Source organism: Anolis sagrei, chromosome 4 (assembly GCF_037176765.1).
Source record: "Anolis sagrei isolate rAnoSag1 chromosome 4, rAnoSag1.mat, whole genome shotgun sequence".
Taxonomy (NCBI): Eukaryota; Metazoa; Chordata; class Lepidosauria; order Squamata; family Dactyloidae; genus Anolis; species Anolis sagrei.
Genome location: NC_090024.1, coordinates 127769410 through 127781651, shown reverse-complemented (window position 1 = coordinate 127781651; position 12242 = coordinate 127769410). Strand labels below are relative to the sequence as shown.

At 41.3% G+C, this 12242-nt stretch overlaps 1 protein-coding gene across 1 annotated transcript in view; it reads left to right on the top strand.

Moving 5' to 3' along the window:
* Window positions 1–4762, top strand: part of BRINP2 (BMP/retinoic acid inducible neural specific 2) — a 139097-nt gene extending 134335 nt beyond the window's left edge. Inside the window, exons 7-8 of the mRNA XM_060774415.2 lie at window positions 208–430; window positions 2408–4762. Coding sequence (XP_060630398.2) covers window positions 208–430; window positions 2408–3521 — 1337 coding nt within the window. The 3' untranslated portion in view covers window positions 3522–4762. The remainder of the gene's footprint in view (window positions 1–207; window positions 431–2407) is intronic.
* The last annotated feature ends 7480 nt before the right edge of the window (window positions 4763–12242 follow it).

The following is a 12242-nucleotide window of genomic DNA, read 5'->3' as shown; positions in this document are numbered from 1 at the left end:
AACTGTCTTCTTTTATGCCTGTCTATGGTAGTAATAAACTATTGATTGGTATGTTTTCAGGGATGTTTTGTGGTGGGGAGCAACCTTCAAACATGCAGCCTCCCTCATCACCGGCAGCCTGAAATAGTTCGGTTTGACCCAGAGCAATAGTTCTTTACCTTCTTAAAATCTGTTTTCTTTTTGATGACATTTTTTTTGTCTTCTCAGAGGAACTACAGGCTCTGGTGAAGAAGCTCCCAGTTGACAGATTTTTGAACATATCAGCCATCTCCCAGTACTGGGCAATGGATCTTGATATTCTGCATCGCTATCAGAAACTGGGCAACAACTTGAAGATGCTCTCCAAGAAGACCCATCAGATTGTCCGTCGCCTTTTCAACCTGGCAAAGCGCTGTCATAGGCAACCTCACTTCAGATTTCCAAAGGAGAGGTATGGTATATTTATAGGCGGCTCTGCTTAGGTCATGGTCTAATGCAGGGGTCCTCAGACTTTTTAAACAGAGGACCGGGTCACAGTCCCTCAAACTGTTGGAGGGATGGATTATAATTTGAAAAAACATGAATATATTCCTATGAATACTGCACATATCCTATTTGTAGTGCAAAAACACTTAAAAACAATACAGTAATTAAAATGAAGATCAATTTTAAGAAATATAAACTTGTTAATATTTCAATGGGAAGTGTGGGCCTGCTTTTGGCTGATGAGATAAGATTGTTGTTGTTGTTGTTGTTGTTGTTGTTGTTCTGCTTTCAAGTCATTTCAGACTTAGGTTGACCCTGAGCGAGGGCTGGGTAAATGACCTGGGAAGGCCTTATCTGGCCCCCGGACCGTAGTTTGAGGACCCCTGGTCTAATGCAAGGAAAGATGCAACCTAAATCCACTTCACTAGTCTGGATCCTTCCAGATGGTTTGGATTACAGCTCACATCATCCCTAACAAGAATGGGATGATGGGAGATCTAGTTCAGTATTTTTGAAAAGATCCAGGCTGGAGAAGGTTACCTGGAACTCATTGTTTAATGTGATCTTAACAGTGTCTGGACTCTGTGTTGGATTATTTCTGTTATCTGGGAATGGGGGTGAGTCCTCCTGTGAAATATTTTATGAGAGAGCTGTGGTCTAATTTAGAACTTTAGAAGCCCCGAGCATCTTTTATTTTATGTATAATATGTATTGTTGTGGTAGTTGAAATGAGGAAAGAAGAATAAGGGGCGGTTATTGTTGTGAGCTTTCAAGTAATTTCCGATTTATGTGGACCTTAAGACAAGCCTATCATGCGTTTTTGTTTTGTTTTTTGCAAGATCTGTTAATAAGGAGTATAGTAGAAAGTAAGTTTGCACACATTCTTAGAAAGTAAATTTGCACACATTTAAAGTTCCCCCATATATCAACAACATTCCCTGTGTGTAGTAAACTAGATTATTGCCAATAGCTTTATAGATCAGTGATCTGATTATTATTATTTTATTTTTTATTTACTTTTTTCCTATCTTTCTCTGATAGAAGTGATGTTTGTAATTGCAGAAGAAGTCCATTAAATTAACTCTCTTCCTTACTGCTCAGGCCACATATAGTGTTAAATAGATGGGTTGTACCCAAATCGATCAAGATCTATGTGAAATAAAGGGTAAACCAACCATGTATTAAATATGCAGGATGCAGCTGAGACTTTCTTTTTACTCCCAAATGAGCATCCTGATCCAGATCAGACCTAATATTCATAGAGGAGAAGGATTACAACAAATGAATTGTTTTTTTTTTTTCCTCTTTCTAGCTGGGAAATTAATTAATCTGGGAAATTAATTCAAGAGAATGTATATGGCCTGCCAATGTTTAGGGATTCTGTACTCGTGTACTCTGCTTAGGGGTAAAATAAAAAAAAAAGGCTCAAGTATTAGGAAATCTGTGAAGAAAAGAGATTTATAAAACACAAAATATTTTGAAATTCCACACTGGATATTTCAGTGAAAATACAGATCATAAAATGAATGCTAATGATTTTATATTTTTAAAAATTAATTAAATGGAATGTGGATCTATTCAGTATTAAAGTCATTTCAAATCCTCCAAATTTCACAGACCAAAACCAAAACATGTGCAGCAAGAGAATATCAGATATGGACTCATTCCATTCTCTCTTGGATGTCGAGGGCATGGTTTCCCCATTTTAGGTGGCTTCAGATTTTTGGCATGATTCTGTCTAATCCACTGAATTTTACAGGAATTCTCCTCCACTCCTAGTCTTTCATGTTTTGTCACTGCATCTTCCATCTTGTTTTCAAAATCCATGAAAAGGAAAGATAGAATAGCTATAAAGCAAATTTCTGAATTTGAACAATTCTGTGTTTTTGCTGTATGACTTCAGAGCTAACCTCTCTTTCTCTGTCTGCCTTTCTCATTGCAGGCCTTTGACCTACTGGTGGAGCCGTGCCCAGTCCTTCCTATACTGTGGTGAGACCTCTGTGCCAGGGACATTTGTGGAAGAAAGCCACAGTTGCATCTGCCCCCTTGACCAGCCCTCTTGCCAGGGCATCATTCCTTGTGCTGTGGGGGAGGGCCCAGAATGTGCAGCATGCTCAGAGGAGAACGCCACTCAGTGTGGGTCCTGCAATCCTGGCTATGTTCTCGCCTTAGGGCTCTGTCGCCCTGAGGTTGCAGAGTCCTTAGAACACTACATGGGTCTAGAAACAGACCTACAGGATTTGGAGCTCAGATACCTTTTGCAGAAGCGAGACAGTCGCATTGAAGTGCACTCTATCTTCATCAGCAACGACATGCGCCTGGGGACCTGGTTTGACCCTTCCTGGAGGAAGAGGATGCTGGTGACCCTGAAGAGCAACAAATACAAACCAAGCTTGGTCCACCTTATGCTGGCCCTCTCCCTTCAGATCTGCCTCACCAAGAACAGCACCCTGGAGCCTGTCATGGCCATCTATGTCAATCCCTTTGGGGGCAGCCACTCAGAGAGCTGGTTTATGCCCACCAATGAGACTGGATTCCCAGACTGGGAAAGGACTAACGTGGATACTTCTGGGCAGTGCCAAAACTGGACCCTCACATTGGGCACTAAGTGGAAGACCTTTTTTGAGACAGTCCATGTCTACCTGAGGAGCCGCATCAAATCTCTCAACGACAGCTCCAATGAAACCATCTTCTATGAGCCCTTGGACATGGACCCTTCTAAGAATCTGGGGTACATGAGAATCAACAGCTTGCAGGTCTTTGGCTACAGCCTGCCCTTTGAGTCAGATGCCATTAGGGACCTTGTCCTTCAGCTGGACTACCCATATACTCAAGGGTCCCAAGACTCTGCTATATTGCAGCTGATTGAGATCAGGGACCGAATAAATCGTCTCTCTCCCCCTGGGAAAATCCACCTTGATCTTTTCACTTGTTTGCTCCGGCACAGGCTCAAATTAGCCAGTAACGAGGTAAGTCGAATCCAGTCTACCCTGCAGGCCTTCAGTGCCAAACTGCCAAACCCAGTGGAATATGAGACTGGTAAACTATGTAGCTAGCCTTGGGAATGGGGCAGGGCTGTTCTGTCATCCCCAGGGAGAGGACTGGATATTGAAGCAGAGACTTCCCAAGGCCTTACTTTCATGCCAGTTGTGCGCTTCTGTGAGATAGTCATTGGTCGGCTCAGAAGACTCCAATGTTTACAGGTTACATGGTGCCAAACCTGGAAATTAATTATTGCACAAATCTCTGGAACCTAACAAAGAAGAAGCCAATTGCAGTGCTTACATTGCAGTAAAGAACTGGCTTCAGTTGCTTGGACAGGTGACAAAGTTTCATTTCCTGTGGTGGAATGTGCAAGAAAATGGACAGGCCCATGAAGAAACGTGAAGTCGTTGGCAGCGTAAAGAATTGACTGATGAGAGAAAAATGACTGATGGCAGAGTTCTAAAAAGACTTCAGTTTTGTGATCAAACAAAAACCTAAAACGGAGATGGAAGGAAAGAGCAGAAGGGTTGGACATCATTCTTGCAAGTGCTTCAAAAACACCCACTTTGGAGAACTTTTCTTTGGCCCTTGCCTCCCTTGGCGCAGTTTACTTTTGTATTGTTTTTATGGGTGTTTCTTACAATAGCATTACCATCACATTCTCCATGTTCCTATCTAAAGCTGTCATCCTAAGCACACTTTCTTGGAAATTATCTCCACTAGTGTCAGTGGGAGTTGTTTCTCTCAAAGTAATGAATTTAGGAATGGCGTGAAAACCTTTGATTTTAGCTTGTTTCATATTTATTTCTGTTTGGTTCACTGGCCCATTTTAGCAGGTGGGTGGTGAGATCTATCCAGAAATTGGCAGGACGTAGCATTTGGGATATGCAAAGTGTCCTGGAATTGCCCTTTTCTCCAATCTGTCAACAGGGAATATTTTACAACCTTTTGTCCCTTCATATCATGTGATCCATGCACACCTAACCAATTTCACCAGTGGGAAGTGGCACTCATCTTCATTTGTCACACAGGCAGTTGTTAAATATGTATTTGGAGACCAATGGATGATTGGCCTTTATTATTTACTTATGTATTGGTTTTGCTTTGTTGGTTTTTAAAGAGTATTCTACTTTGGCATTTTGTTATTTGGAATGGGATTATCTATTCTAGTTAATTGATCCAGTTGAGTTAACACACGTTAGCCAAATGTATGTTTTACTATATTTTGTAAAGGAGTGGGGAAGAGAGAAAATGCCTTTTTGGAAGAAAAAAAAGAAAGCAGTAAACAATCAAAATCCTCTAAATGACTTTATTAATAGATGCAATCTGTGTGGTCTGTGGGTTTGTGTGTTGTGTGTCCATAAGGGGGTGAGTTTTCATTCATGCCCCTAAACAGTAGTCTGCTAACTCAGCAGAAACTTAGTAGTGAAGCTCTTCATTTCTCCTGGCATCTCTCTGCACTGGCAGTGCAGACAATTATTACTATTATGTTTATTTATGCGGCAATGCAGCAAAGATGGAGCACTCTCCAACTGTGGGCATGAATATCTCTATACTTGGCCCAGGAAAGAGATACAAAATGATATGTCTGAAATGCTCTTCCTGGAAGTAGATCAAAATGACAATGTAAACTTGAGGTATGGAAAAAAAAGATGGTGGCTTCTACATATAACTATGTGATAAACCAGGCATATTTTGTTCTGACAGCAATCTAGTTCCAGAGGTGGGCATAACTGGATAAATCAACACAAGAACATCGCCCTTCCCATTTTCCTAATATTCTCCAAATAACCTCCTGCTTCCCTTAGTATTGGTGGCTGAAAGAAAACCCTGATAATAATAATAATAATAATAATAATAATAATAATAATAATACATTTTATTTATATTCCATCCTTCTCCCCTAGGGGACTTGGAGCGGATTACAGCATTTACATACACAGGTAAACATTCAGTGCCTTTACAGTCATACAGTGAGACACACAAGCACAAATAAAGGCAGAGGCTTCTCCTTTCATTCCGGCTTCTGGAGGTCGATTACTCGGCTTCTGGAGGGGGTGCTCATCTCTGGCTCTGAGGAGGTGTTTTTCTTCAATTTCAAGGCGAGGAGCGTCTTGGAACGTCTCTTTGCTTTTTCCTTCTGAAACGATACCTATTTATCTATTCACATTTCGAACCGCTAGGTTGGCAGGAGCTGGAGCTGACAGACGGGGGCTCACTCCATCTTGCGGATGCAAACTGCCAACCTTCAGGTGAGCAGTTCAGCAGCACAAGGATTTAACCCATTGCACCACCACAATGGCAGAGATCAAACACCTGCCAGTTCAACATCAGAGTTAAAAGTTATCTCATTTGGGTCATGATCCACAGAACAAACAAATTGCTGTGCTGTTGCCTTGATGCCCCCATGACCTTCTGGCAAACAAACTAATCCAGTGTGGGCTAGGCAAAAATATGGTGAGGTGGATTAGTAATTGGTTAAATGGACGAACCCAGAGGGTGCTCACCAATGCTTCCTCTTCATCCTGGAAAGAAGTGACGAGCGGAGTGCCGCAGGGTTCCGTCCTGGGCCCGGTCCTGTTCAACATCTTTATTAATGACTTAGAAAAGGGCTAGAAGGCATGATCATCAAGTTTGCAGACGACACCAAATTGGGAGGGATAGCCAATACTCCAGAGGACAGGATCAGGATTCAAAACGATCTTGACAGATTAGAGAGATGGGCCAAAACTAACAAAATGAACTTCAACAGGGACAAATGCAAGATACTCCACTTTGGCAGGAAAAACGAAATGCAAAGATACAGAATGGGGGACAATGCCTGGCTCGAGAGCAGTACGTGTGAAAAAGATCTTGGAGTCCTCGTGGACAACAAGTTAAACATGAGCCAACAATGTGATGTGGCAGCAAAAAAAGCCAATGGGATTTTGGCCTGCATCAATAGGAGCATAGTGTCTAGATCTAGGGAAGTTATGCTACCCCTCTACTCTGCTTTGGTTAGACCACACCTGGAATATTGTGTCCAATTCTGGGCACCACAATTGAAGAGAGATATTGACAAGCTGGAATGTGTCCAGAGGAGGGCGACTAAAATGATCAAGGGTCTGGAGAACAAGCCCTATGAGGAGTGGCTTAAGGAGCTGGGCATGTTTAGCCTGAAGAAGAGAAGGCTGAGAGGAGATATGATAGCCATGTATAAATATGTGAGAGGAAGCCACAGGGAGGAGGGAGCAAGCTTGTTTTCTGCTTCCCTGGAGACTAGGACAAGGAACAATGGCTTCAAACTACAAGAAAGGAGATTCCATCTGAACATTAGGAAGAACTTCCTGTCTGTGAGAGCCGTTCAGCAGTGGGACTCTCTGCCCCGGAGTGTGGTGGAGGCTCCTTCTTTGGAAGCTTTTAAACAGAGGCTGGATGGCCATCTGTCAGGGGTGATTTGAATGCAATATTCCTGCTTCTTGGGAGGGGGTTGGACTGGATGGCCCATGAGGTCTCTTCCAACTCTTTGATTCTATGATTCTTTGATTTTATGATGCTCTGTAATTAGTCATGATATTGCACACAAGAAGAACAAAGTGATCCTAGTATGGATTTGCATCTCAATCAAGAGATAAAAAGTGTAGCAACAACAACAATAATGGACTTTTCTTGACAATATATATATTCTCAATGGAAAATTATTTCCACCTTGAATATGAAAACAATTAAATGTGTTGGTGATTTTTTAGCAAAAATGAGCTGACACAAAGTTTTCGTTCACACCTATATTTAACCATCTCAACATGTAGCAAGAGCCAGAATTTACCCAAAGCTTCTCCTTTGCAAGGCTTCCTTTCTGCAAGTTAAATCTCTTTAAATTGCATCTTGAAATTCTTGAGAGCTGCTGAGATTAGCAATTAAGCTGCTCCCTTGACTGATGCCAGAGTTCCTAAAAATATTACTGTTTGGCCAGAAATCCCAGTTATTCCCCTACAGTACACAACTGCTGCACTTTGCGTGTGCATGCCAGAAATGACCCGCATCCGTCACTCTGCCAGGCGGTTGTGTGCTCTTGCTTGTTGTATCCTTGTAATACGCACTTGCTGTTTGTTCCAGCTACACCCCAAGAGAACTCACCTGCCTGCCATGAAATTGAACACAGCACTGAGTCCAATTAAAATTCTCTAAGAACAGTTAGAGGGAAAAATGCTTTCCGTGCTGTTTGTTGAATGTGCTTGCCTTATCAGTCCCAGCTCTTCCAATGGAATCATAAGGGATCCTGAAAGATCATCATAGGATGTATCATAATTAAAGCCAGCCTGAGTGACAGCGGCTTGGCCTTTTCTTGGAAACTGCCGAAATATGGGAATCAACACAGTTTCTTAAAGGCTCTGTTGCTGAATTAATGTTTTAAATCAGAGGTGGCTAAGTGACAGCTATGGGCTCGATACTTTGTCCCTGATCTAATTCTACCCAACTCTTCTTATTGTTTGTACCACACTGGAAGAATATGTTTCTTTGTTTGTGATATTAAGTTCATTTTGATGACCAACATGCTTCCAGAGGAGCACACCACACACACACTAAGGCAAGGGTCCCCAAACTAAGACCTGCAGGCCAAATCCAGCACCCTAAGGTTTTTTAAAAAAAATATTTTATTATGTTATACACACAGATCAATAAGCCAAATTCCAAGTGTTACACATATAAATCCTGAGTAATTCAACAAATATGAAAGACATTATGCTAATTTACACTGGTGTACATTACATTATCTCCACCTTCCCTCCCTCTCCCTCTTCAACTGCAATATATTTCTACTAATCTTGCAGATCCAGCCACTGGTAGAGTCGTTGTATTTTTTCTTTGATGTGATCGTTGGCTCCTCCATTTTTCACCCAGTTGAAGTAGACCTTCCATCTATTTGTAATGATCTTTTCTTTGTCCATTCTTGGTGTTTGCTTAGTCATAATTCCTGTAATATATAACAGCACTTGGTCATACATATAATCATTCCAGTTACTTAACGTCCATTTCGATTTGTCTTTCCATCCTCTAGCAATCACTGCATGGGCTGCTCTTATTGTTACCTTAAATAACTCCTGGCAATTAGTTATTATACTCGGATGATCCAACACTCCCCATAGTAGCAAATCATTATTAATTTGAATTTTTATCTGGAATATCTCCTGAATTTTTCCTTGTATCATTTGCCAGAATTTTTTTTATTTCAGAACACTCCCACCACATGTGTGAATAAGTACCTTTTTCTTTATTGCAATGCCAACACTTTGAATTCTTTCCTTTTAACATATAAGCCAATTGTTCAGGAGTTCTATACCATCTTAATATCATCTTTTTTCTAATTCATTATATTTTTCTATTTTTATTTTATTCATGTTCTAATTATTTCCTCTATTTCTTTTGTCTGTAATGATTTAACTCCATTCCATTTGTTACTTATTGCTCTAATCATAAACTCTTTATCTTCTACCATCTATATATATAAAAATGCTTTGTGCGTAATGAGTACCTTAAAAACAAAGGAACCACTGAACGAAATCCCACCAATTTTGGCAACAAAACTTCTCACAACACAAGGAGTGACCATCACTCAAAAAATTATGATTTTGTCATTTGGGAGTTGTAGTTGCTGGGATTTATAGTTCACCTACAATCAGAGAGCATTCTGAACTCCATCAACGATGGAATTGAACCAAACTTGGCACACAGAACTCCCATGACCAACAGAAAATACTGGAAGGGTTTGGTGGGCATTGACCTTGAGTTTGGGAGTCGTAGTTCACCTACATGCAGAGAGCACTGTGGACTCTGGACCAAACTTGGCACAAGCACTCAATACGCCCAACTATGAACACAGATGGAGTTTGGGGGAAATAGACCTTGACATTTGGGAGTTGTAGTCACTGGAATTCACAGTTCACCTACAATCAAAGAGTATTCTGAACCCCACAAACGACAAAATCGGAGCAAACTTCCCACACAGAACCCCCATGACCAACAGAAAATACTTAAGGCCATCCAGTACAACTCCCTTCACCAGGGCATAATCAAACCCCTCCTGACAAAGAGCCATCCAGCCATAGATATAGATAGATATGTATGATTAACACATACAGATATCATATCATAGATTTGAAAGGGCCCCCTAAAGAAGGACATAATATATGTTGCATGTTCCAGACAATCTCCACAACAACACTGACAAAGAAACAGCAAGAAATACTGTTTACTCACAAACATAAAGAAATTACATATATTAGAAACCAACACTTTCTAATTACTTCATTTTCCAGATCACTAGATTGGGCCACAGCAACGTGTGGCAGGGGACGGCTAGTTAAATTATATATGTTTGCCACTGTTCCTTTACTTCTCTTTTCTCTTGCACTTAGCAATTTATCTACCTTTAGTTCTTCAGTTGGCTGTGCACCCTCTCTTTTTTTTTACTTTTTCCCAAATCCCTCTTAATTTTAACCAATTTTCTCCCCCCCCCCCCTTTTCCAAAAACTCTGGCCAATTAATTATCTCTCCATCTTGTTCCCACATATCTTTTACCCTCCTTAATCCCTTTTCTTCTAAGTTATTTGCTAACCTTTCGGGGAGTCCCATGCTCTTAATTGGAGTCTTTCCTGATATTTTATATGCCCATAGTTTTTGCCGTTTTTGCCAACAGTCATGTGCTACCTTTCCCGGTCCTGTTAGATGTTCCTTTATTTTGTTAATATCTCTGGTGTATAACCCGTATTTTCCCCATCCTACATTTATTTCATTCTCTACTTTTATCCATTTATCTTCTCCCTTTAAACTTATTTCTAGTAGTGCTCTTAATTGGAAAGCCTCATAATAACATTGTAGATTTGGAAACCCCCATCTGAGAGTTCTCCTTGGGGTATATTGAATCTTTTTCATTATTCTATTTCTCTTTTTCCCATATATCCATTCTCTCAAAGTGTTGTCCCATTCTTTTAATTGTTTATATTCTATTTTTATTGATAAAGTTTGGAAAAGATAAAGTAGCTTGGGAATTATGAACATTTCCAGCACCCTAAGGTCGATTACTTGGTCCCTGCTCTAAACTTTAGAGTAGGAGTTCTCAAACTTTTTAAGCAGAGGACTGGTTCATAGTCCCTTTGCCTGTTGTGCGGCTGGGCTATAGTTTGAAAAGAACGTCAACAAATTCCTGTGCATATGGCACATATCTTATTTGTAGTACAAAAAAAAAAAAACAACCATGAAAGCACAATGCAATATTTAAAATGAAGAACAATTTTAACCAACATAAACCTACAAGCAGGCCTGTAGCGAGGGGGGGGGGGGGGTAAGGGGTTCAACCCCCCCTCCCCCAAAATGTTTCAGATTTTTTTTTAAAAAAAACAGTTTACTCATGAATTTTAACTGGTTAACCAAATCCCCATGCTAAGTCTATGAGATGCAAAAAATTAAGAGTCCCTCCAGAACTGCAAATACTATCTCAAGCAAATATTTATTTATTTATTTATTTATTTATTTATATTCAAACTTATATGCTGCCACTCCCCTGGGGCTCGGAGCGGCTTACAAGAACAGGCTAAAATCGAACACAATTTAAAAACAATTTAAAACAATTTAAAAACAGAAATATCAGAGATCAAAGTCCCATCGAAAGAGATATATCTTACATGCCCTGCGGAAAGATGATAAGTCCCGCAAGGCTTCAGGTGGCAGAGTATTCCAGAGTGATGGTGCCACTGCTGCAAAGGCTCTGCATCTGGTTGCTGTTAGATGCAAGGTCTTGACACTGGGAATTTCCAATAGATCTTGGTCCTCAGAACGAAGGTATCTCTGGGGTTCGTAGGGGGAGACGGTCCCTCGGGTACATCGGCCCCAGACCATGCAAAGCCTTAAATATTGACAATTTATTCACATTGTCATTACCTGCAGCAATAGCTGATGTAGTGAAGCAACCAAGTTGGGTGTGTGTGTGTTGAATGCTCTCATTAAGGAGGCCAGACTTGGTGGAGGTGGTTGACAAGGGTGGAGCTGCAGGCTATTGAAGGCTGCTCTGTCCCCTGCTGTGCTCTTTGCTTCAGCGTGAGCTACAAGGCAGGTTTCAACCCCCCCCCCCCCCCCACACACACACACACAAAGCCTTAAATATTGACAATTTATTCACATTGTCATTACCTGCAGCAATAGCTGATGTAGTGAAGCAACCAAGTTGTGTGTGTGTGTGTTGAATGCTCTCATTAAGGAGGCCAGACTTGGTGGAGGTGGTTGACAGGGACGGAGCTGCAGGCTATTGAAGGCTGCTCTGCCCCCTGCTGTGCTCTTTGCTTCAGCGTGAGCTACAAGGCAGGTTTCAACCCCCCCCCCCCCCCCCCCCCGCAAAAGTTTCAACCCCTCTCCCGAAAATTTCAACCCCTCCCGAATTTTTTTTCTGGCTACGGCCCTGCCTACAAGTATTTCATTGGGAAGTGTGAGCCTGCTTTTGACTGATGAGCTAGTCGAGTTATTTAGGATTGTTGTAGTTGTGTGCCTTCGAGTCTTTTCATATTTAGGGTGATCCTCAGTCTGAAGTTTAGGGCAGGTGGCGGGTAAATGACCTTGGAGAGCTACAACTGGTCCAGGGGGCTTAATTTGGAAGCCACTGCTTTGGACTAGTGCCGCCGCCATTTGTGACCTGCTGCTATCACCACCCTCTTCTTGCCCCTTCACTCTTCTTTCAGTTTCTTTCCTCTGTCTCCCTCCAAAATGAAGGAATCTTCTCCACTCCCTCTTCCTTCTTAAATCTCCTTTCCTTTATCTCCCTT